Source organism: Ambystoma mexicanum, chromosome 1q (assembly GCF_040938575.1).
Source record: "Ambystoma mexicanum isolate Mex_15411 chromosome 1q, UKY_AmexF1_1, whole genome shotgun sequence".
NCBI lineage: Eukaryota > Metazoa > Chordata > Amphibia > Caudata > Ambystomatidae > Ambystoma > Ambystoma mexicanum.
The window spans coordinates 1,432,819,706-1,432,847,359 of NC_090922.1; the positions used below are offsets into that span (position 1 = coordinate 1,432,819,706).

At 42.8% G+C, this 27,654-nt stretch overlaps 1 protein-coding gene across 2 annotated transcripts in view; it reads left to right on the forward strand.

Moving 5' to 3' along the window:
- B4GALT2 (beta-1,4-galactosyltransferase 2) overlaps positions 1-27,654 on the forward strand; it is a 1,309,500-nt gene that overhangs the window by 834,182 nt on the left and 447,664 nt on the right. For both annotated transcript variants that reach the window (XM_069642305.1, XM_069642306.1), the window contains one exon: positions 6,985-7,220. In XM_069642305.1, coding sequence (XP_069498406.1) covers positions 6,985-7,220 — 236 coding nt within the window. The remainder of the gene's footprint in view (positions 1-6,984; positions 7,221-27,654) is intronic.

Here is a 27,654-nt window from a genome sequence, read left to right on the forward strand (position 1 = left end):
CCTACTCTTCCTCTCACCTTTCTGAGGCCACCCCCAATGCCTCAAGCTCCCCTGCAGATCAGATGCTTGACACAATGATGCATGGCTCGTGCCCTCGAATACTTGCAAACACACACAAGGGGCCTCATTATGACCCAGGCGGTAACTTACCGCCTGGGTCGTACCTTTACTAAACTACGTTTACGCCATGGTGATTGGCGGACTTACCGCCCCATTCCGAGGTTGGCGGGGCGGTAAGTCCCCAATCCCCATTTACCCTTCCCCATTCCCATTTTTGCCCCATAGAGCCTAACGGGAGTGGGGAAGGCGTTAATTACGCCACTGTAAATTACGGTGGCGTAATTAACAACAAGGTCCCTTAGTGCCATGGATTTTAACACCTGCTAAAAGCAGGTGTTAAATCCTCCATGGCGCTAAGGGACCTCGGAATCAGGCGGTAAGGGTCGGCGCTGTTTACGCCGCCGTAAACCCCTTACCGCCTGGGTCGTAATGAAGCCCAAGGTTGCCCCTCCTTATCAGTCATGGAGGAATTGTCCTCCTCCTGTCTGGAAGCATGCAGCTCCTTCTGCTCTCCTCATGCTCCTTGCTACCCAGTTCAGAAAGCGCCTCATCTCCTCCTATGGAGAGCTTAACATTTGGAAACCTAGAGAAGCAAAAAAACCAAAGCAAAGATCCCCCTGTGTCCCCAAGGAACAAGACACAATAAAAAAACAATGTTTCAATACTCCACAAATAAGCAAGACAAGAATGACAAACCAGCACAACATACAGGTGGTGAGACGAAGACAACAAACGTACATTGGTAAGCTGGGTAAGGGAAACAAATTGAGTTTTTGGGGGGAAGAAACAGGACTAGGACTTTTTTTGCATTTAAACGTTTATAGGGGGAGGGCAAGAGGAAAGACCAGAGTTGTTTTTCCTTTACCTTTTTTTCTTGTCACAGGCAACTAACAAAACAATGCACAAACACTAAGCAGATGAAGTGGCACACAAATAGACAACAAAAACTCTGCAAGCAACACCAAACTACACAAAAACACATACGATAGTCCAAAAACTGCTCCTAAAATCAGCCAACATGTTCCTAACAATCTCCAATTGTGAGCCTGCATTGTATAAAGCTTTCCCTCACAACCTAACATATTAACATGAAGGGCGATAAGATAATGCCAGCTATTAAGTACAAGAGGATCCGAAGAATTCTCAGTGAATAGACAACTTTCGCTTGAATTCTATCAAATCAAAATACATAGTGCCTCATATGTATCAGTAGACAAAAAAAAGAGGTGATGGCTGGAAGATTTTGAATTATTCTGAACCTCTGGCATACCTCTGGCATACCTCTGGGCAACCTTTCAGACTATTGCTTTTAGCCCAAGAAGCCATTACAGAAAGGGGAAAGCCCACATGCAAATCAGGGTTGGTACCACACTGCCAAGGAGCTTTTTTTATTTTTTTATTTCACATATCAAGGAAGAAAATACAAGAATATACAATGAGATAAAAGAGTTAAAATAACAATTGCAGAAGAAAAGATTTCATCGAGGGGATAAAAGAATGACATACAACTGTCATTTTAAACCAATATCCAGATTCAATTGGAAGTCATTCATGCCCAAATGCACAATAAGTCGAATAAATAAATGAACTGATAAAGTGCAAGTAGTGCTTGACAAGAGTGACCATGAAAAAGAAGAAGACCACAAAGCATCACAATCAATGAAATCAGTCCTAAAAATCAGATGTCTAAAATATTGTATCCTTTTAAAAAGCAATACAGCACAATTAATCACGATATCCTTCTGAGTCTCAGTACTGTCCACATCCCTTCAGCAGCGACAGGTCACAAAGGACGGGTTAAGCAGACCTCATTTAACTTTGATCTCTCTTGTAGGTAAAATGTTAAGTCTGAATCGCATAAACATATCACACATTTTACAGTTAGGCGAAGGACTAAGATATTTGGGTAAATAACCAACGCATTTATGCTCAAATTCTAGGTGATTTAAGGAACTATATTTATGCATGGTATTGATAGTTTCACACCCATCAACCTTATATAGTGCTTTCTTAAAACCTATAATATCCATAGGTATCATCTTAATAAACTTCTCAACAATATTTGTGCATATAAAAAGTAAAAGTCGAATAGTTTAATGTGTGTCTTTGTCGAGTAATGTACGCATTACCTCATACATCGACACTATACGAGGATCCAAAAATGTCCATATTAAACAAATTACTTTCCAACATAATGTAGCCATTATTGAATGCAGACCCAGCTCATTTCGTATAAATGCAACGGAACACAATTGGGGAAATGTAACACTTTCCTCCAAATCAACGCCTCAAGCGTCTCCCCTTTATCAATCACCCATATGGGCATTATCTTCATTCCATACATTAGTTAAGGTGTGACTTTTCCCAAGTAAAATGACACCAGAGGTTTGATTGAAATGTACACTATTTTTGTTTGATAACCTACATCTGTGCACCCAGACGTTCCGCTTTGGCTTTTAACATTTCTTACGTTTTTCCCTTAGATGGTTTGTTAAAAATGGGGAACCCCAGATACTAAATATTTTCCACAGCAGTTAACTTCTGCAAGCCCAGCCAATAACAAAGATGTTTAGGTTTTTTCTAAGACGTGAAGTCCAATATTTTAGTTTTATCCAGATTCATAGAAAGAAAATTGCTTTGGGCGTAGGAAGCAAAGGCGGAAATCAATCTTTGTAGACCAATAGGTGTAGTATCGAACAGCATAATCTCATCAGCATATGCCATACAAAAGAAACTAAGTGGTTAAAATCTAGGGGGTGAAAGTAACCAGTGCTAATACCTCACCCAAATCAGATAAATATAAATTAAAAAGACATGGTGGCGGGATACACCTTTGTATGCCAGAATCACTACGCAACAATATTAACAGTTTCAACAGACCCTGAGGAATACCCAACCAGCCAATTTTTTCCATAGTAGATTTCTATTCACAGAGTACAACTCTGCAGTAAGGTCCATGGAGGCCAAATGGATATGTTTATATGTCTTGTTTTTATTCCAGGTGGCATCCTGTAATAATCTTACCAAGAGACCATTCAATGAGCCACCCTGCTTCTTGTGGAAGCCAACCTGGAATTTCTTCATTCTGTCCGCATTATATGCCCATTCCTCAAGATGTTTGAATGTTATAGATGCAAATATTTTTTGATCGGCGTCCATATTCATCAATGGCCTATAATTACATGGATTAAGGTATACCCTTTTTTAAATATAGGCAACACATAAGATGTATGCCGATATTCCGGCAGGACTCTTTCGACAAGTATTTTTTGAAAAAACACAAACCAGTAAGAATACCCATACAACACAAGCGGCCTTGAACATATAATTATTTAGCCCATTCGGCTCGGCGGCCCTGGAATAGCTAGCCCTCCTTGTATTTGTATTTTATTGTATTCTATATAGCACCTTTATCCAAAGCGCTGCACATAATTAAAACAAGATACGGTACAAAATAATGGTGGGTAATAAACATCATGCATCAGTTCTGGTAGCAAGCAATACGGGGCAATGGAGGAGGTGAGTTTTCACAGAGAGACGAACGAGAGAGTAAAGAGTAATAGAGTGAAGAGAGAGTGGGAGAACATTCCAGTGTAAGGGAGCAAGAAGCTGAAAAGATCGGAAACGGGACTGAGCTCACAGAGGATGGGGAACTTTCAGTCTAAAAAGACAGGAGGAACGGTGAGAACGGGAGTGGGTATAAACAGATAAGAGCACAGCGAAATAATCAGGAGCAAGCCCATGGAGAGATTTAAAGACCAAACAAAGGAAGTGAAATTTAAGTTGAGAATGAAAAGGTAACCATACGAGGGAAGCAAGGAGGAAATACAATCTCAAGAGGAGAGAGAGCAGAGTTAACGAACAGAAGAATTATAGATAGATTTTAAGGGACCAAGACAAGAGTTTGGGATCCCAAAGAGAGTGTTAGAACAATAGAACAGTCGAGAGAAGATTAAGGAAGAAATAAGAACCTTAGTGGCTTGAAAAGTAAGGAAAAGACAAACTTTTCGAATTTTATAGAAATGAAAATGACAGGAACGAGAGGTAAGAGGAATATGGTGAGCAAAAGAGAGATTAGAGTCAAAGTATAGACCAAGATCGTGAGCTATGAGAGAAATGGAGAGGTTAGAGGGAGGAAAGGATATGAAAGGAGGTGAGGGATGGGGTGAAGAGTGTTAGCATTTAGGGTGAGAAAGTGAAAAGCCATCCAGGATTTAATAGGGGAAAGACAGGCAGTGAGAGTGCGGTGAATTTCAGGAGTGAAAGATGAAAAGGATAGAAAAAGTTGTGTGTCGTCAGCATAGAAGTGATGGGAAAGACCGAAAGAAAAGATTATGGAAGCAAGTTGAGAAGTGTACAGCGAAAAGAGAAAGGGACACATGACTGATCCTTGGGGAACTCTGTGCTCGAGGGGGAAAGGTGAAGAGGTCTTGGTAGCCCAGGCGACGGAAAAAGTTCTGTTAGACAGATACGAGGAGACCCAGAAAAGGACAGGATCCCTAAAACCAAAAGAGGAAAGAGATTCCAAGAGCAAGGAATTAGCCACAGTGTCAAAAGCAGCGGCTAGGTCGAGAACAATAAGAAAAGAAGAGTGTTTGGAGTAGCGAGCTGAAAGAAGAGAGTTAAGCACAAAGATCAAAGCAGTCTCGGTAGAGTGAAGAGGACGAAATCCAGATTGGAAGCGAGGAAGGAGAGATAAATGAGTGACAAAGGATGAAATCTGAGTGTACACAAGATGCTCTAAAATAGAAATGTAGGATAGTAGAGAGATAGGACGGATGTTAGAGACAATAAGAGGATTACCAGTACGTTTTTTCAAGATAGGAATGATAGTTGCATGTTTAAGAGCTGCAAGGAAGACACAAGTGCAGAGACAAGTGTTAAAGAAAGAGACAAGATACAGTATAAAAAGAGGGTAAACCTTAGGAATAAGAGCCGTTGGGATTGGCTCTAAAGCGTTAATAACCTGCCAGAAGGCAGAGGAGCTACGATTCTTCATTATTCGAAGCATTACCTCACTGTCATTCTGCAGCATAATACTTCTGTGGCTCCCAAGCCAGTTCTTATAACTGCTTGTAGCAGTTTTTATTAAAACCATATTCAGCTCTAAAGGTTCTTTACTATTAAGTATGACTCGAATGGTTTGCCTAAACAACTTCTTATGCTGCACCACAATATTTGAAACGCTTCCCTAGCAAGAAAATGCATAATACTTTAATGTACTTTTGATTAAATGTTCCATCCAGAGGGGAGCTTTTATCTGTAAGAGGGGGCGTGCAAGATGTTGGGTTCCCCTGTCATTTCTGTAATGCTGCTAAACCCGAGGAAATGTTATATCACCGGCTGATCCTATGTCCAGTCCTTAGAAGTCAAAGGAACAAATATTTTTATAGATGTGTTGCAAATACTAATTGGGAGTTTCTTGACTACTTGTGGTGGGATATTTTGCATAGTAAAAGAGTTGCACTAAATTTGATCAGTAGTGCGTTTTTTTATCTAATGTATGTAAATTGTTTTAGAATTAATAACCAATGAGGATGAAATATTTTATTTAAATCCTTGGGTTCAAAAGTATGGAGATGTATCATTTGTGTTCTATTGCTTAGTATGCACTTTGTTATAGGTAATTTTACAAAGTGTATTATTAATTCTTTATATTGTGTTCTTTTAAAAAATTGTCAGTTTGTAAAGGTTTTATTAACCAAAACAAATAAATAAGCAAATAAATCACTATCAGTAGGCAAGGTATGTTCTACCAGAAGCATATGGCATCTTTCACTCACTGTTTAAGACTTGTGGTCTTTCCGGTGACGACCATTTCAACACCAGCGAGGATGACATTGGTTCATCAGCTGAAGGACAGACCACACTAAGACAGTTGCACCCTACCTGAAGTGGCCGGTGCCTCGCGTCTGCGGGCGGCAAACCATTTGTTTTCAAAATTGACGGTTGGTCACTGCAAGGTTATGTTTTAATCTTTACCATCAGCCTGCCATGCCATTACAGGAGGGCAAGCACCGTATGCAAATCAGGCTTGGCCTCACCCCAAAAGGAGCAGTCAATCCTGAACTTCAAAGTCACTTCCCTCATGCAGGATACCACAAGCATCCCCAGACATATTTCGGCCTCATTGGGAAAATCATTCAATGCCAGCAAGGCACAAAACAGACAGGTCACAATGATGTACAGCTCTCTCAGTTGAAACAGACACCTGGGATAGAAGATGCTGCCTGCCTCCGTCCCCCCCAAAAACGCGTACCCTCTTTGTTATTGGTAAAAAAAAAAAGTTATTGTGTCGCATAACATGGGAAACTGGGTTATCCGTAAAGTAAAAACTAGCCATTAATGGCAGGGAGCAAATGATTATGTTATGTCCAGTATTCTAGGTGAATTTGCTGCCTCTGAGAAGTTACTTTCTTTCCTTTCTATTGCCGCGATCATTGGGCCCGAAGGTCAATCCATCCCTGTGGCTAGCAACGAGATGATTGTGAGGATTTTGGCAACAAGAACAATTTTGATCACACTGAACATTGGCCCATTTGTCATCTTTTCTATCTAAATATTTATGATATAAATAGCTTATGAATTTATTTCTCCATGGCTCTGTTTCGGCCCATAACATTCTGGGTTCTTGCCCAGATATGCATCCGGTCCATGTGAAAGCAGGGTCCAATGTTAATTCAGTCTTTCTGACTTACTTTGTTATGATTTAATTCGAAGTGGTTGTGTGTTTGGTAGTAGGAGAACATGGCTTGTAAGAGAAGTCTTTGCATTCATCGCATATATGAAGGGTTCTCTATAAGACGTACTGTGGTGACCTCATTGAGGCTGTTGTAGTTTGTTGTTGCTTGGTCACCAGCAGAGTTGTTTATTCCACTGGTATACTTATGTGGTGTAACTTCTAACTCCTGTCTCTTTCTACAGTTGGCCGCCTGCTAATCGAGTTCACCACCCCAATGACGATGGAGAGGGTTCAGCGCGAGAATCCAGATGTGCGAGATGGAGGCAAGTACACGCCTTCTGATTGCAAAACCAAGCAGAAAGTGGCTGTGATCCTACCCTTCCGACACCGAGACCACCACTTGAAATACTGGCTGCACTATCTGCACCCAATCCTTCGACGGCAGAAGGTGGACTATGGCATCTACATCATAAACCAGGTAAAGCTGCACAGTTCAATACACAAAACAGTCTTCCTGTTGGTAACAACTCAATTCTACTCTAGTTTACATGAATGTACATAAATCTTTACATTTGAGGCAATCTATTCTCAAACAGTAATTGCTATTATGAGTGGTTAAAATATAGACAATACATAAATAATATATCAAACCAACATTATATACACATTTTTTAAAAACGAATGTCAAAACAAAAACCAAATAATGACAAAGTGTAAGGCAAATAGAATGTTTAAAGTAGAAAACAAGAGTTTAAAACATACAAGTTGAACTACAAATGAGATCAAAAAGAATAGATAACAACTTTAAATATAAACATGCCTTTAATTCTCAATAAAACAAGGACTATTACATGGGTTGCATGGGGGCCAAAGTTTAAATTCATGTGATGAAGTCTGATATATGTCTACTGCCTAATTCACATAAAGACGTAGACAAAACAGGGACGACATACACAGAGGTTTCAGAGGTACTTGAATGAATCGTCTTCGTCAGGACCCAGTTTTTAATCAAAAAGGAAAGCATAATAAGTAAATGTAGTAAATTCAGTTAACTGATTCTTATAGACTGCCAAGAAATGTAAGAAGTTAATGATTTGGGCTAGCTAATCACTGCAACATGACGGTATAGTCCAATTGTTGAATTTACAAAATGGCATATCCTCTTTTTCCAATTCGTTCCATAATTATATGCTACAAAATACAGATTTAAACCTTATTTCTAAGAATTATTTGACCTTAGTTTGCTTTGTATTCTATGAGTTTGCTTGTTAGAGCTTGTATAGCCTTTGTGAACACTCACCGGGACATAATTTGTATATTACAAGCGCCCAACGCACATATGTGTCCCCTGCTACACTCTCTGAGACACTCCACTGTCCAGTAAGAAATTACCTAACTGTCTCATCTCAGTGGGGTCAGAGATACTGACACTATTGTGTGCATTAATGGGTCACATAATCACGTTTTACCTGACATCCAGCGGTTTGACGCAGCGTGCGATTTGTGATAGTCAGGTCACATGAATGTTTTGCCTGCTGCATAGGAAAAATGTCCTTGTTACCGTGGCACTACGTAAAATGCATGTTTTGCCCTGATTTTCCAGAAGGTTCTTGTAGGTGGAAAACTTTTCTCTCAGCTCATCAACTCAAGCTTGACTTTCCCCATGACCCAGGGACTGTTCTAATTCTTTTGGTTCAAGTGAAATTACTCTACCGCTTCTGCATGGCTGGTGCAAGGAATTTTGTCATTGTAGGCAAACTGTCCGATTGATGCCCCCCACGCCGGCTCCTCCATTGGATCAAGACTGAGAAGTTCCTTTTAGAGGGACGTATATTAACCCCCGGCCGGGAGAGTGGCAAGACCTCACCCGCACTCCTCTCGCAGCTCCCAGGCTCCAGTCCTGAAATTTAAAGAGACAGTCAACAGACAATGACAACCCCAAAGGGATTTCAGCAACAATAACATTGCAGACCAAAAAGAAATACTCTAAGGGACACAGTCACAGATAAGAGCAGCAATATCTTAGAGGACCAGAACACTGCACCACCCCCCCACCTCCCGGCACCACAAACCATGCTCAACAACCAGAGTGAGCTATGAAAAAGAAGGCCGCCCAACCAACTGACAGATTTTAGGCATAGAAACACACCCACCCTATGCCAAGGAAACTCAGACAGGAAAGCCATCAATACCCTAGCGTCACCACAACTGGTCCACCCACAAATAGGGCCACCATAACTTGCCCACCCATAACTAGAGACGCCCGGCAGAGGATCTTCCCAACTATATCTAGAACGTCTGCTACGCACCCTTTTGGGAACCGACCGGACATCAGGCGCTCATCTAAGGGCTCCAACTGATCTGGACGAACAACCAGAAACACACTAGGTACAACCACACAACGGCCACCTTCACCGCAAGGAAGTCATCTCTGACCTATAAAGGAGGCGAGTTGGGCCGATGGACTGCCGCCAAAAATGTTGGTTGATACCATTAGGTGCAACTAAACAGTCAGACCAGAGGCTCCAACAAACCGACCAACTTACTAACCCATCGCACCCTGCCTGCTCTTTACAAGAGTTAGTAACATGGGTTAGTAACTTGGTCGGTTTAACCAATGCCACTACAAAAGACTATGGGCAAGCCAACACCACACATAAACCATTTCTCTGCGATTCTGGAAGCACACCTAAAGGGAACCCCCGGCACATAGTCCATAAATCCACCAACTACACAATTACACACCAACACAATAGATAGTTATACACCAACAGCCATCCACGACTATGGACCTCTTATGGATACAACCAACCAGTGCGCACAACCACAATCCACCCCAACATCACATGACACACCCACCAACACAAACACTAGCACATATCCGATGCACTGAGTCTGACCCCTACGGTTACAACACACAGGGCCTCTCGAACCAACTCCCACATACAAAACAATGCTCATAGACCTCCTGGTTCTGAACCAATCCTTTCATCCTATCCTCACTAACACTCCCAGCCCCCTCTCTTGAAGAGCCATGTAAGCGCCTGGAGACTGCCCTTGGGTGGTAGCGGTGTGCAGTATAAATCAACAGAACATAACAATCAAACCAACCTAAGAAAAGCATGCTACTGATTTAAACAACTCCACTCTGTCACAGAAAGAAGAAACAGAGTATTCAGTGAACATCCCAGCCTTATCCCAGGTGTCTTGAACTGACCGCCAGTTAAGCAGTCTCCACAAGACCGGCTCGAGTAAGAAAACTATCCAGCAAGTACAAGGACTTTGAAAGGTGCTCTATAGACAAAAAGACTTCAGACTGCCTTGAAGAAAAGGATGTATGTGAAGCAGACATGCTTTCACGGATCAGAGACAGGGGAGGGGCGTTCTTCCCCACTGCTCCCGGCAAATATAAATTCTTCATTGTGTTCAAAGTCTAACAAACAATAAAGCTTTGTTAGTTGCTACCAATACTGAGGCAACTGCCCTTGCTTAAGGACAGAACGGTTGCTCACTCACTCATCCATGCGCACACATGTACACACACATTCTCTCTTGAACACACATATACATGTATTCTCCCTTCCATACACTCATATCACACTCACAACACACATGCACGCACTTTTTTCTTTCTTTTAATCTTGCCCCATCATGCGTCGATGGAGTATAAAATTCACGCTGGATTTCTTTGAACTACCAATCCTCACCTGCTGCTGATGGCTGCTTAAATCTCTGATAGGAAATGTTGTGTTAGCTAGTGCTGCAGAACGCTCTGCAAGTAAGAAGAATTGCAAAAAGCCATCCTTATGAATGGAATTCTTGACCGCTCCATATTGTCTAGCGAAAGTTGTAAAGCAAAGCATGTAATCTCTGCACTCTAAAGCCAATCATATGCACAGGTGAAAACAAAATACTTGGGGGTGAGCACGGGGTCACACAAACCTATCCAAATGCATTTCCAAATGTATATAACTGTCAGCTGGAGCATTTCCATTGCAGACTCCTCATTGAGCAAGATACAGGGGAAGCTGCACTCAACATCAGCCGAAGTGTAAACCAGCCCTGATTGACAGTTACAAACCCAGAGGCCAGTTACACAGAAAACCTGTACACGTTGACAGCTTTGTTTGGGTGTTTTGTAGAGAAGACAAGCCCTAACAGTCAGAAGACTCATTTACAGAGGACCTAAAGCAGAGGAAAGTTGTGCCCAGTCATTTAAGGCATGTGGGGGACGGAGCAGACGGAGGTCGAATGTACAAGGGTGAACATCTCCCTCATACCCCCCCAATCATAGATAGGAGGCCAAGGTAAGTAACTCCTATTTTTCTAGTCCTGCTCCAATTTGCTCTTCTCTACTCTCTCCCAGTTCGGCTATTGCCACCCCCGAAACCGAGAGACAGAATTATTACAAAACAACAGGGCACCTCACCTGCTTGTGCATGTGCCGGAGTCTCTCTCAGGCAGGGCCGCCACTCACGGCCCACGGCAGCAGGCTGTAACTAGTGCAGGGCGACCCGACCCGAACCTCACGGTGCCTGCTGGCTGCCTGCTGCGGCGGACAGTGCTGAGTGCAGCCTTCAAGTAGTCGAGACAACTCGAGAGAGCGAGAATAATAAATATATGCATACGTGGTTATTGCCTTAGGCGGCATTTGCCGCTCTAACATTTTCACATTATAAGCAATTCTTAACCTTGCCCAGTGGTCGCACCAGCCCTGCTTCTTAGTGCCCATAAGGCAGTGATATTATCTGACCTGGCACCACTGAATGGATTCAGGCCCCAGGGGGCTGCTCGAGGCAGCAACCCCCCAGGAAAGTGTCTCTCTTCTTCAACTGTCCTCTACAACTGTTCTTTTTTCAAATCCTTTGGGATTCTTTTCCTCTCTCGCATGCCCAGACTGTGCCATCAAGGAGGCAATATCACATGAAAACCGAGAAACCTGTCTAGAGGAACAACAAGACATAAAGGAAGCCCAAAGGAAGCGCTATGTCTGGAGTATATTTCAGAGTTGAACGGTGCCTCGACTTCGACTCGTTATTAGCAGTTCATTGACTACACAGTTAATTTGTCCACATTTTCTTGGCTCTACTTCACCTTCAGTAGGACAAATTGATAACCTATGTTTCATCGCCAATCAACGGATAACGCTGTGAAAATAGTCACTCATGCATGTTTTCGAGAATAGTTCCAGCTGAAAAAACTTGTCATATGCAGTAAGGAAAACTGAAACAATTTTGAGATGCTCATTTTTTAATGTATTTCTTTACAGACCATACCGTTATATGAATACCGGGGATAGGTAAGTACTGTTTGGGAAAAGGGGGGAGAAAATTGCTCGGGGGAAGCGATGAAGGTGGATGGGAGAGGTTGGAGGAAAAATACGTCCCCGTTTTGCTCACGTGTCTCTGCACCAACTTCACTGGCTCCCGTGAACACTCTTTTGGTGTTGAAGTCCTTCACAATTGATCTTCACATAGACTCGGCACAGTTTCATGTTTGTTCAACAAAAGGGCGTATAAGTGATTTTACACAAAGTTGGCACTCTTGAAATTAAAATGACGTGCAAGAATGTTTGTCAGTTACTGAATTCAAGTATCTTTTTTCTAAAACCAACAAAACATTGTTTCTAGGTCTTTTCCCAGCATGACTCATAATCCTTGGTCTCTTGCCTGTGTTCTTCTAGTCATGGGTCAGTTTCTCCTCCAGTCATGATGGTTGGCAGGATGATCGTTCCTGGCTCCTGACTCACCTCAGGGCGGTCAGTCCAAAGGGCCTACAGCTTCTCCCAGCAGCAAAGAAGACTCAGATGATGATGTTTAGTCTCTTGACCTCCCCCCTACCCAATTCCTCTCTCCTCCTCACATCGACCAAAGCTTATCCTGAAGGGGCTATTTGTACTTTTACCCTGTCGATATCTATCCCTGCGATCTCCTCTGTCACCTCATCCATCCTTCGAAGCATACCCGGCGCGCCTCCTCCCACCCCCTAACTCACCCTGTAGGCTTGGGATGCAAATCGTCCTCGTTTTTGCCCTTTTGTATCTCCGCTTTTCATTCGCGCCTTCTCCTCAGGTCTTAATTCTGCCTCCTCGTGCTCCTTTGCTCTTTCTTTCGCCACAACCTCCTCCACAGTCTTGCTCCCTCCTCCTGCTATATCATTCACCACTAGCCTCTCCTTTCTCCAAACGTAGACAAACACCTTTATTCAAACTCCCCCATCTCTAACCTGTTATGGCCTCCTTGTATATGCCCCGTCCCCTCCTTCTGGTCCGGGCACTCAAAGAGTGTTTCTAACAGAGGGCGAGTTTCTTTTGTTGCTGGTGTATCATTGGCTGATTTCCAACATATGTTGTTCTGCATATAACTCTATTTGAGGAGGGCAATATTCACTTGCCTTTGACCTTTGGGTTTTTCCATATCGGCAGATCTCGATGTGAAAGTCACTGAGGGATTCCCTCAGTTGTTCCATGTAGGGTTAAAGATGATTAGGGATAGGATTGACCCAATGCAGGCTCTGCAGGTTACGGGGAAGCAGTCGAAATATGTTGGTGTCCATCTAATGAGCAGGTTTCTGCACGTGAGGTAGGAGACAAATCATTTGGTTCCATTTGTTAATATCCCCGCAAAAATATCACCATACAAAAATATTGCCATATTTGTGCAGTGATATTAAAGCATGGAACCTTCGGGGGACACCCCCGCAACCCCTGCATTATTTTTAAAGTAGCGGGGGACACCCCCGCTACACCCGCTCCCAAAAAAGCCCAAAATTATCCCCCTCAAAAATATCGCCTATCGCCGTTAAAGACGACCACATATACGGTGATATTTTTGGTGGAGATAACATGTAGTGATTGCAATCATTTGTAGGAAGGTCTCTAGTGTGTCACCCCTTGAGGAATCGGGGTTTCTGTGGGCAATATGATGTCACCCACTTTGTGATTCAACCCCTCCAGGTGGTAAATGGAGGATCCCCCAGAGATTCACCATCCCGCCTTTGGATGACTTTAAGTTACAACCCACTTCTGAGAAACCAGGGTGAGGGCTTTTTGGTGGGCCCAGATAATATACAGGCTGGCAGAGGCAGGACAGGACACAACAAACAAAGACATCCACAAGCAGTCACAGTTCATGACTCATTTTCCATTCTATGTGTGAGAGCTATCAGAGAGGAGGGGATAACTTCCTCAGGAGCGGGGAAGCAAAGGGGAATGATCAGTGTTACACCAGTGCAGGGAAGTGTGAGACCAAGATGGCTGCCAGGCCTGTTATCAGATGGGGGCACTTGACTGGGTGCACAGGCTGATTCCCACCATCCGAGAACCATTCCCACATGCTCTCAAGTGCACAGAGAAATCAAATGCATGCGGAGGAGGTGGTACCATTAAGCCAATGAAATACAAGACGCTAGTGAGGAAATATTGGATCCGTGCATTAGATCCATTAGTCCAATGATTCTGTGATGTGCAGGCTAAAGTATTCAGTGTATGATATTTTTTATAGAATTCTCACAAGTACCTGACACTACGCTGTCGCAGGAATGCCACCCTATCAAACACAGTCAAGAGATGTGTGATAGAGCGGTATTCCTGTGACAGAGTGATGCTGAGGGCTATTTAGAGATCCAAAAGACCATTACACACTGAATGCTTTAGCGTGCTCTTCAGCTATTTGAAACAATGACCCAGCATTTCTCTGATGTCAATAACATCCAGAGTGGGCACAGAGACATTTCCCACTTTTATTTGTGCCCAGCATGTGCCAGTGGACTACCTCCTTTGTGTATTGCGAGCGCACATCCTCATACCATCTTTCCCCATGATCCCTCTGTTCTTCGATTTCTCAAGGAGCCGCGTCCTGTAGTTGCACCCGATTTACATGCCATTATAAATACATACTTCTGCAACCTGAGAGTTGCCACTTCACCTTAAAAAAAGGCAATGGTAACTTCCCAAATTAAAACCAAAAAACATCTCTTGACCCCACAGACATGGCTAGTGTTTGCCACTCACTCGGTTATTATGTCAGGAAAGCTGATGGAGTCTATATAGCTGCTTTCCAACCAACTTCAAGCTTTATGAGGAAAATGTCCATTTGGAATATTTTACAAACGTGTTTTTTCCAGATCGAGGAAGAGACTAAACCTAAAGACCTCGGGTGAGTGTTTTATGGCGATGGTGGCACCATTTTGGTAGATCTACGTGCATCGTTTAACACTGTGGCCAACCCCCTCTCCTTGGTTAGCAATTATATCTGGGAGCAAGAGACCGGGCCTTTGTCTTGGATGACCTCGTTTCTAATTCACCATATTTAGCCGGTAGCATTGCCACTTGTCCAGTCGACTCTGAGTCTCATCATGGGTGGCGTTGCACAGGGATAATTGCTTAGTATGTTACTCTTTAATATTCATATGTGACTTTCTGTAGACCTTCTTCATTCTCATGGCCTCCTGTTCCACATGTATGCTGATGGCAACCCCGTCGTCTCGGAGTTCTAGATAACATGGATGCCACAGCAGGAAAATGTCAGCATTGCATGGAAGTGTTTGGCATGTGGGTGAATAAGAACTGATTAAATTCTATCGAGCAAAAGCAGAAAATCTGTCCATCTTCGACGGCTGGTTGCTGGGCCTCTGACTCTCAGGGTTTGGGCATTTGCCCAAAACAAGGTGCGCAACTTGAAAGTCCCTCCGGACACAGATCTATGGATGCATTTTCAAATATCTGCTGTGTTGACTCTCCCTGTATTTTCCCTCGCTCTCTCTTCATTCAGCAGGGATTCGTAGGTTATCTCTCTTATGCTCATAAGACGCAGCATGTAAGCGCATAAATCTCCAGCAGGTTTGATGATTACAACGTGGTCCATCAATGCTTTTCTATTGCATTCTCGTCGGGAATGCAGCTGTTGGAATTCTTATGAGAATAAGCTGGTGTGGCGGGCACTTAGGTAAGGATCAAAAGTAACTGCGCGTATCCTTTCTTGCCTTACCATACCTCGCTTCAGGCTGTCACGCTGCTGGGGAGGTCATGCCTTTTCTGTGCAAGCGCCGAGCTCTGAAACTCTATCACGCTGGATGTGAGGACATGGAGCCATCACCTAGGGTTGAGACCTACATTAAAGAATGTTCTTTACCCTTATAAGTGCTGAGTATCTAGAGCTCTCCATGGAAACAAGCCGAGGCATTGCTATGTGCCCCTTGCACAGGCCGCAATCTCTGGCCCAGACAGCATTTGACTCTTAATATCCTCGCTTTTGAAGGAACACTTATGTGCTGTGTTCTTTCACTGTGGACAATATATTAATAACAGTTTCTCCAATTCTAAATGGCTTATCCTATACAACAAATAATAGGAGGGGTCCCAGAAGGTGGGTAACCTTCTCAGACACAAGCAGTGACTCAGCCGGGGAAGACTCCTTGAGCTCACGATTTAGTACATGAGATCTGTTTCAAGAGATCTTAGAACCTAAGAGTTATCAGATGTGACCTGATCTCGTATGTTGAAATACTGCCCGTAGCTAGATAGAGAGGCTTTAGAATTTACTAGGCTCTCCTTACTAGGGAGGAACAAAATAGGGTCCTCTTCCCTGAGGTATCTAATTATTCCTCTTTTTATTCATTTCTTTCTTTGACGCTCTATACGTTCTATTTATCATTGTTCCTACTGTTGGATATATTTATGTCTGCATTGATATGTTTGTCCAAAAATGTGTAAATACGTGTAAGAACCTTGCAAATATAAGTTTAGAATAAATAACTTTGCTATAATGCAAGGCTGACAACTACATTCTACAGTAGATGTGTGATTCCCCCTGTTAATTGAAATAATGTGAACTAGGCTCGTTGATTTATACTCCTAGGTTCCTAGGTTCCTAGACACACTGGGCCTCATTATAAGTTTCGCGGAACGGGTTAAAGGGCTCCGCTAATGGAGACGGACCCGTTAAACCCGTCCCGCGAAATTACGAGGTCCCCTTGGGGGACCCGGTAAGGACGCCTGGTAAAACCAGGCGACTTTACCGGGTGCCGCGAGGGGAAGAGGGAGCTAACAACGGCCGGTCGTAATCAGAGCACTGATTAGTAATTTACACCTAGGAACTTGGAGGAATTTGTCTTCCTCAAATGAATTATTTTCCTGTCAGGAGATCTTCTTGTTGCCCCATGGCTGGTGGGTGACCGTATCATAGCCTGAAAAAAAACCCAAGCAAGGGGGAAGACATACTTGCTGGTAGGAGTGTGTTAAAGTTAACCTTGTTGGCGCAGAAGGGCGTCTTAGGGTGGAGGGTAAGAATGTCTACCCCTGCTGAGCACCCTAAAGCAAGGGGGGGTGGAGTACTTGCTGGTAGAAGATAATCAAGAAGCGATCTGGGTGCCATGTCGCTAGACATGTCTATAATGAGTAAGCATACTGGGCACTGTAAGCTTGAGCCAAGAAGCTTGCTGGGTGCTTTATCCCAGAGATGGTGTGTTAGGCATGAGTACTCAGGAAAGATCAGTATTCCCATAAACCCTTGAAACACCTTGGAGCTCACGTTGCTCTTGTGTGTAATTTGATGGTAGGGTCATGGTACATTTGCACAGGAGTGCAAAAGTGCAGAACAAAAGGTGGCATACACTTGTACACTGCCTTTTGCCATGCACTTTTACACTCTGCAGGCAAAATGAGTAAACGCTGACTGCATGCCAGGCAGCAGTTACATTTAATTGTGGCAAATGGAGCTCACAATTACAATGAAACCCTGCCTGACATGCAACCATGTCGGCAATGTTTAGCTGTAATTGTTCACGCGGCAGGCAACATGTTCTGTGGGTCCTTATAGGGTCTGCCTGTTTTATGCTGGTGTATAAGATGTCAGACCTCATGGAGCTCTCCAGCACTGGAGCATTTGTATGGCAGAGAGGAAGGAAGGTGGCCGAACGCAATTTGCGCTCTGCCGTCCGTTTCCGTCATACAAATGCTTGAAAATGAGCCGTGGCATTAATGGAAGGACTAACAGCTTTACGCAGGCTTTTACTCATTTCATTAACATTATAGCTCTGATGAAAGTGAGCCTTCTTGAGTTATCCCATCATGAACCTGTTGTAATTCGATTGCTCTCAGAGTAGAGTACCCTGCTTTTCACAGCAGGCGCATTCCCCTTTTAAGGAGCTCCGCCCAACCTATCCCAAACCTTAATTAAACTTGTTGAACATTACTTAAAACACTTATATCTTGACTCTATGTAGCTAACAGCATTTATCTAAGTGCTCCATGATACCTGCTCCACAAACCTCTGCATGTCCCGACTTCACAGCCAGAATCGTTCTCCATCGTGATGGCTAGGATTGATATCCGTACAGGGCAAAATGCACTTCTGTGGCTACCAGTTACTCAATGCATCTCCTTAGAGGTCCTAATCATCACACAGCTGGCACTGCAAGGCACTGACCAATGGCGGCTGTTGAATTTTTGAAATGTAGGGACGTGAATATACCTGACCAATATGCGGCAGCGACCAAGAGCAGCGAGGTAGCCCAAACAAACAATAAAGGTCCAGTGGTGAGGGGGTTTCCCCCTGCGAAAATGTTTAAAACAATGGGTTCAAATGGTGGATTTTCCAGTACTTTCTGTGATAAATTGGGTAAAAAGCCACACAGTTAGCAATCAGTTTTGTATGGTAGCATATGAAAAATCCCAATAGCTGCAGGTCACCAACAGTGTACAGAACCATTATTCAACACATTTTCATGATGCCTTTGCCCACAACATATGACAGTCTATAGAAATGTTCATGCTGTCTGCGCCCATACTTGTCCATGCATGCTGCACCAATATATGCCAGTAATAACATTCAAGGCCTCCTAACCAGTCAAAAAAGCCATACCAAAGAAAGAAAGTGTATCCAAACTGGCTATAACAAGATAGGCCAGATTACCACACAAATGTAGAGGAGCAATTATCTGCTTTCTGATTAGTTCCTGCCCCTAACCACCATCATAGTGCAATGGTCAGAGAAGAGCAGTAAATGGGCCCCTCTGTGTCGTTCCCATACCAAATCGAGTGTACGAGAGACATTATGCACCTAGACAGCCATACATAATGTACCCTCACATTGAGCCAGTAGAAGGATTCCACATTGAAGGATGCCAGCATGCACCTACGTTAATCATGGAGCGTAAAGTGAAATTTGATGAAGGCAGACTGATGTCATGAAGAAGATATATGAACCTATGTTGAAACAATATGAAAATACTTAAGAATATCAATCTAACTGAAGCACAAAGAGAAACATGTACCCAAAGCTAAAGTAATCGTGTCTACAAAGAAGATGAAGTTACTTATTGATCAATAACTATAAATAAACAGTAACGCACGGTAGAAAGGAAACATATAAAAGATTGCTACAAAGGTATATATTACGTGGCTAGGACAGCCAAGGTAGGAAAATGGACGCTGATTCATGTCTGATACAACCAAGCTACCTTCGAAACAGACTAAGGCTGCATGATCAGGAGATGCGTAAGAATACTTTGTGTGCAGAACTGACGATGAGTCAAGGTTGGCCAACAATTAAGGATGCTATTTCAAGGAATAAGCACAGAGCACAAAGGGAGTTACATGTATATGCTCTGAATGTCGGACATTCCTCATAGATTGAAGAATAAGATACCATCTGTGAAAGCCAACTGTTGGTCAATTCAAAGTGCATAAAGTTCATATGAGATGGAGTGAGCAAGTCTCTAGAGGCCAAGAGGAACAAGTACATCCAGCATAATTAAATCAAATAGCAGAAAATAGAAGGCTGAAATAGACAAATCTGTGGTCTGCTAACACGAGATTTCAGAGAAGAGAAAAAGGGTTATTCATTAAGCCTCAGACAAAGATAGTGGTGTGCTTGCACTAGCTTGAATGTTCCAGGTCAGCGAGTAGTCAACAAGGTCAACTACAAAAGGAAGTCTTTGGCTTACGGCCTACTGATGAGAGGTGATGAACTAATTGGGAAAACAGGGAGTAGCCGGATGGAAATCAAACACCTACGTTTTGTTTCGCTTACGTGCTATTTAAAAGAGTCGAAAGTCCAAGGTTGGAATAGTATGCCAACCAATCGGTGGGTTTGAGGGACAACCTAACACATAATTTTGTATAGACCAATCTACTGACAGTTTGTCAATTATAATCAGTACAGCACGTATTTAAAGGTAGTTCAAGAGGTGCCCTACAGATAAGGGGTAGCCAATGATGTACTAATATTTATATATTCTATATGTAGATATGTTCCCTTAACCAATCCTTACCCTCCATAGGATTGGTATTTTGTCATGTAGAATGACATAATTGATGATGCATATTGGGGTATAAAGACTTTTGTGTAATCAACCTGCTTTGTGAGAGTACATGCATCACTCCGATGTTTGTCAGGTCTCCCTACTTTGAATAAAGTAGTATTTTGCCATATTCTTTAAGTCTGTCCAGTTATTTGGGATGTGATCCTTATTTGCAGTTCCATCTAGCACACAAGACGCTTCAAGGTGCTAGAGCACACAATCACACTTATGTTTGCTTTTACCCTTGATGCAAAGTAGAAAAATGCCATGCCACACAAATAATATATGGCTAGACCAGAGCCACCAATTTAAGCAAGTTTAGCCATGTAATAGCTCTCATTATGTTTACTTTACCCTTGATTCCTTTTTAAAAATGCCATGCCACATTAAGAAAGTAAATGCAAACTGTAGTAGTGCTAGTCTGCATCTATTTTCTTAATGTGCCATTTTTAATTGGCAGAAGGGTAAAGCAAACATAAGTGTTATTACCTGACTAGACTACATTGATATGCACCATTTTACAGAAAGTACTGGTAAATATTTTGTCACCAGTCACCATGGTGAGAGTGCATTAGTTTTCTTAGGTCGATAATTTAAGCTAAGGAACTTGCCCTGCAGGTTTAGTGGGATTTTAAAGAATTTGTGAGGCCTAGAATGCTTTCACTGCCAGTCCAACAACCCCCCCTCACTTTCCTCCAGCAACATCAGCCACAGCTTTCATGCTCAACCGCCTCTTTCCACTCATCCTTTGGATCCCATCTGCATTATCTTGAAATTCCAAAAAGCCATTCAACTCTCAGTAACTGAAGGAGTCTCTGAGGATAAGCTTTGCTATTGGAGTGTAAGAGCACATTCACTGGACCGTTACTGCCGTTTCATGGAAAGCTGTTTCTTGCTTCTACCCCATCGCAATTTCCTGCAGAAAGGATCATTCTTTTGGTGAACCACTGCTCACCTAAAATGTTGTAATTGTTTTTCCGAGTCCAGGATCTTCCATGTTTTTATCGCAAGCATTTTCATAATTGAATGTAGTTATTGAAGTACGAATTTCAATCATTTTACTGGTGATCGTATATTTTCAGTTTAAAGAGATACACGGATTTCAGCAACCAGCAATAATACCGATGCCTTTTATGAAGAACTCCAAATGACTAAATACGATTATTTGTTTACAAACTATTTGGGTGTTTGGTAATGTGTGCCAAAGTGATCAGACACTGTTCCAATGTCCCCGCTTTATGGACAAAGTCCCAACACCAGGAAATGAATTCAGAATCATGGGAGTCCATGTTCGTATTTCACCCACAAGTTATGTTGCACAGCATACCTATTCACTGCCATTAGTTTTCCCCCAACAATGTCCCCTGTGTTTGTTTGTTAGTTTGTTTTATTGATGTATAGAGCGCACCACACCCTGGGGTATCTGGGCGAACTACATGACATCTTAATAGTATAGTAGTTGACAATTCAGGTAGGATATATGCAAATAAAGAATAAGTTAGAAGATATATAGAGGAGAATGTACCAATACAGGTGGAAGATGATATGAACATGACATGACTAGGCATCAGGGAGATACAACATAGTAGTATATGTCATATACATATACTTAGTTGAGCATGAGTGGTATTTGTTAGATTCTAGAACTCTGCACAGCCAGATTGTTAGCATCATTCGTGGACAGCCATTTTTTGGCATTAGACCTGACATTTTGGAAGGACTGGTTTGTGCGCAGGTGAACTGGGAGGGCGTCCCAGGCTTTGGCTGCTTGCACATGGAAGCTGTTGCCGCCAGCTCTTTTCAGGTTGAAGCGTGGTACTATGATGCAAAAGGAGTGGGCTGTCCTTGTGGGTCTGTCCGGATGATGTTTTCATGATAATTTTGTCTTTCAGATACTGTGGTGCGGCCTTGTTCAGGCCTTTGTGGATGATGGATACTAGTTTGTATTGGATCCTGTCTTTGATGGAGAGCCATTTATGGATCCTTCTAGTTTCTGTGATGTGATCTCTCCTTGGGATGCTCAAGGCAGTTCTTAAAGTGTTATTTTGTAGAGTTTGGAGCTTGTTCAGTACTAATTTATTGGCTCCTACATAGCATGCATTACAGTAGTCAAGTTTGGATATTATTAGTGCTCTCACTAGTATGAGACAACTGTTAGTGGAGAGGTACGGTTTACAGGCATGTATAAGCTTACATGTGTAAGCAGTGGATGAGGCAGTCGCGTTGACTTGCTTTCTAAGGCTCAGTGTAGAATCTAGGTGGAATCCTAAGGTTTTAGTATCCTTAGCAGTTTTAATGAGGTTGCCATCAATGTTGAAGGTCAAATACTGCGTATCTAATTTGTTTATATGGTTCAGGGCACCTAGGATTAGAATTTCCATCTTCTCATCATTCCGGCAGAGGCTGTGGGTACATGCCTGAATGATGAAGTATATTTTGTTTAGAAGGGCGCGGTCTGATTCGTAAGTTCCAGTTAGGGGTATGCATGTCTGAGTGTCATCTGCATAATTTGTCTAGATGACACCCAGAAGGTCGGGTTTGTCAAATAGGGCCTTCATAAATACATTATACAGTGTTGGCAAGATGCAAGAGCCTTTCGGCACTCCGCAAGTAACAAAGACAGGGTCCGCAGCCACAAAGTGTGAGAAGACCCTCATTGATCTGTTGCTTAGAAAGGATCTGATCCAGTCTCTGGCCTCTTGGGAGAAGTTAGCCACAGACGACAAGTGTTCACATAATATGTTATGGTCCACTAGATCGAAGGCACCTGAGAGATCTAATAGGAGGAGTAGTGCACATTGTCTGTTATGTTTTAGCTGGTCTATTTGCATCTTCTGATCAATTAGAGCAGTTTCCGTGCCATGGAGTGGCCTGACTCCCGATTGTCTGAGCCCTAGTAAGTTATTAGTTGCTAGATAATGATGAATTTGGATATAAGCTGCTTTGACGATTATTTTAAGTAAGAATGGTACTATTGTTATCGGCCTGTAATTGGTTGGTATGGTGGGGTCAAGAGTTGCTTTCTTGAGCAGGGGTAGGACCCATGCGTCTTTGAGGTTAGTGAGTACCTGGCAGGTCCTGAAGGAGGCATTTATGCAAGGTCTCTAGCTGCTTCTTTGATTATTGGTGCCGGACAGATGTCACCTTGGCATCTCGAGGTCTTGTTTCCCATTAAGGTGGCTATATTGTCTGCACTTGTGCTCCATTAACAGGATCACCGGGAGAGCATGCACACAGGCCTTAAGACTAACCCTCCAACCAAGGCATCTGAAATGAAACCACCAGAGGAGTTCTAGGCCTGGACTACATGTTGTCCATACTGATCTCCACAGTAGCTCCCATTGATATGATATGATATGATAGGCTATTTATAACGCGATAATACCCAGAAGTTTCTAAGCGCGGACCCGGGGATCAAACCTGTGGTGCTCCGTGTCGTCTCAAGATTCTGTGTTGAACCCGCAACAAGAGGTAATTGTCCCGGATGCCCAAAATACCTGAGGCAATAAACACAAAATGACAGAGTCTGCGGCCCTAGATCCGCAGAAGAAGGCGCAGTCAACCAACATGTCTTGCAGGCATAGCCATAGAGCAAACTTGATCCAGCAACAGCCCCACAACAGGGCCCTAGCAGTTTCCGTGAGAAATTGAAAGCCTGCGGGCCGCTAAGCCTGCACTGTTTGCGAACCCAGAATGATAAAGCAGCGAAGATTGGCTGCATGTCACATTAATGGCATGCTCCTGTCTGTTTCTGTATCCCTCTTCTTGTCCTTGGTGCCTCAGAGCAGCCTGCGAGACCGCGTGCCGCGCTTCAGAAAGAAATGGAGATATTTCTTAAAACTTTGACATACACCATCTGAAATGTTGAAATATGGAGAGCATTTGTGACTCTAAAATAAGCTTGGCTCTTTGCAGATCAATTCTGAATCCATCCCTTGTAATTGTGTTACTTGCGTCATGACTGCGTCTCATCTGCGAGTCAGACCACGCGCATAATAAAAATAGAATGCGTACCGCACAATCTTGAAAAATACAGATCAATTTCATAGTCCAATCAATGTTAGGTTAGGAGGCACACATCCATTCCGCACTTATCCCTAGTACAACATTGCAGATATAATCACGCTTTGCCCATTTATATGAATTCCCCAGCGTTTCTCCCTGTCAAGCCAGTGTTCTGCACAGTCTTCCTCTCTTATGGGGCTGTCAGGCGGTTCATGATCTCGTTTATCATAAATTCCTACCCAGTTAGCATCAGAGTCCATTCACTTTTTATACTAATCCAGATGTATTTTGGTCCATACCCGGCTCCCGCTGGCGATGGAGAAAACTACAGCATGTTACTGATTTAGAAAGCCTCTTTTAAACTTCCCATTCAACACACGAAAGAGAAAGCTAAAACTTGGGAAAATGTTTTTGCTTTCTTATTGAGAAACCGTTTCGTATTACAATAAATGCAAGCTCATGTTAAACCAGTTTGCGCTCAACCATGTTAGAAATTAAAATGCTTAATTTATGAGGGAAACCATGTTATATCAATACTACAAAATAAAACCACATTTAATTTTCTAAGTTGCCTGCTTTCTTTATCCAGTGTTAAAGTAACATTTTTAATCAACCACCGAAACGCCAACACATCGATCGCTACTACCACTAAGTGCTAATAACCTTATAGACTTCGGGACATAACTTGCTGGCGGGTCATTGTGCTGCAATAATGACCCCTCTCTCAATATAGAAAGCTATATTAGCAACTGGGGCCAGATATCAAAACATTTCTCTAGTGCAAAAAATGTGCAAATTGATTGAGTATCCATATTGCTTCTTCGATAATACAGAATGGAGGAAACACATAAAGTCCCTATATATATTATCTACACATCTTTTCACCATGGAAAGAATGAAGCAGAATGTTTTCTTTAGTATGCCTGCTGCCTAACACGGCAAGAAATGTAAACACTTTTCTTGCCCTGATATGAAGCCAACCGTTCAAAGAACAGTCTGATTCATTTGTGTTTTTGCCCAGATGCTTTTAGACAATACGAACTGTGATAAAACCTGTTTGCTCCATTCTGGGCTTGGTCTGTAACACCCGTACACATGTTAGATAATTTGACCCTGGTGCCCAGTACCATAGGCCAAAACGACTAGCTGCACAGTGCATCAAACTGGCCCACATTGGCTCACAATAACCCGGGCCTGTTGGTCCGGCCCCTTTGGCGCTGTCTTAATGCCATATTGGCACATCCGAGCCTGCTAAAGTGACGTTTTTCACCAATCATTTTCTTCAGTATTTTTACTACGTGGGAGTGCCTAAGAGTGAGCATTTGCCCCTGGCTAGAAACCTTTTTCTACAATTTGCTATAATTAGAAAAAAATCATTTCATTGGCGGGCTTTGACAAATTATGATCAAGCATTTAGTAAATGCCTCGCTTAAAAAATCAAAGGGTTTCTTCTTTTATGCACGTCTTTGATGAACCTTATTGATTGGGTGCTTAGAGTTTGGACCCAAAAGAATTGTCTGCCATCAAGGTGAATGATTTGGGTTCGCTGCAGACGGTGGGCACGCAGCCCACCGTGGCGCTTGACCTGAGTGCATGTGAGTTTCTTGATTATTGAACTACTTGCAGATTGAGAAAGAATTCTTATTCATTTTCAGAGTAATTAGTTGTGCATTGGTCTCTACTGGTTGCTAGTTTGGATTTTTCATTTTTTTGCACTTTTGGAAATATAACCTGGCCATAACATTCCGTAAAAACAGGGAATGTAGCATGATAAATTAGTTCCATGTCATTTAATCGCCGGAATTTTCAAAGCCTGGCATTTCAACGTGGAAATGTTCATCAAATTCTGGTTCTATAGTATACGGGGGGTGGGTGACCCTCTTTTTTGATATGGGGGGCCTGTGTCGTGAGGGTAATACTTTTAACACAGGGACATAGGCTACCCCATCTGTCTGGCACTTGTCGGTAGTGTAATGCCGCACAAATAGATTGATCATAACATTTGATCCATGCTTAAATTAGAGAGCACCAACAAATTATATTCATGCATTTAACACGTTTTATTCTCTCATGAATCATTAAAAAGGCCTATTTAGGCTGTTGTGCATGTATAGCCATTTTCAACACCATTTTTATGGGAGTTTGTACAAAAGCAATCATATTAAGTACTCATATGACTAAGAAATTGCAGTAAGGTTTCTTGACTGTGAAGGTTAGTACAAATCGTGACTTAGAATGTGGTTATTATAAAGAAAACATCTGTCTAGTCGACACTAGTGGTGTTTCTGGCACAAACTGGATAGTTTGTTGTTCTAATGCCGTCTGTGGAAGTGGACTGTATGGTGTCACTTATGTACCCCGAGGGTGGGACATCTAAAATGAGAAAAATAAAATCAGAAAATTGGTGTCTCTCTACAGGGGTAAATGATTGCCTGTGGTATGTGCTGAGGTGTGTCCTACCTCAGCCAATAATTGTAGTGTCACAGGTATTGAGAAGAGGTGCAGCGGTCTTCTCAAAAGGTGCCTTCTGTGCGCCTTCGATTTCTTTGTCCTATGTCAATAGGGTCCGGTGATGAGTCTGCTGCTGGATCAGCTGTAAATATAGATATAAAGGCTTCTGTCATCTTTATGCTTCTATGGAGTTATAGAGCAGTCTAGCTTGCTGCATCTATAGGGGGGCGTGCGGTTATTTTGCAAATGTTTCCCTGGTGCTGGCGGACCCATACGGGGTACTGCCGGCTCTTAGTGGAATCATTTCTACATATCAGGCCAAGGGCCATTTAATGTATGGTGCCCTGGTGCTGGCCAACCCTTAAGGGTTAAGGCCGGCTTGTGATCATATCATAACTTTGCGTGGAGGAACCCCAGAGGTTGGTGTCCCCTTGCCTGCATAGCTATAAGCAATGGTGAGGGAGCGTGTAAAAACATGTATAAAATTGTGGGTGTGCAACCATTTTCTAAATGGTGCCCTGGTGCTGGCGTGCCCTCGCGGGTTAGTGCCGGCTTATGGTTGTATTAAAGCTTCACGTGAAGTAACCCCAATGGATGATCGCCCTTGGCCTGCATAGCTATTAGCAATAGTTGTCTAAGAGAGCACCGCTCCTGTATTGGAGACGGTCTTACCTGCGGCAGCTTCTTTCGTCACGGAGCTGTGTCCGTGGTAGTGTTTCCAGATCTGCGCATGCATTAGTCTAAATGTATGCACGTTGCTGTAAATTCCGCACAACCTCTGTCCTAATGAATGCATGGTGTGTGTCTTATCTAGTGTGCTCTCCCAGTGGGCTGGCATCCTGCAATGAATATTGTGCGCTTGTGTGTATTGGAGTAGTTGTACTAGTGTAAATTTTTTGGGGGGCCCAAGCCCCCCCTCTGCCAGATATTTTACCTATTTCCTAACCGCTTAGCTGTCCTTTTCCACCCACCCATAAAAATGTGATGCACATTAGTGCACGTTGAAGGGGCTGGCTTTGAAAAATCCGGCGATGAAAGAATGTTGGACGGATAAATTAACCCCAAACCTGTAATCTGGTGTTACATTGCTTTTTTCATCTGCTGGGCATTTGTGAGTAATTAGATCAGGTGGAGTCTTCTATGGGAAGACAATC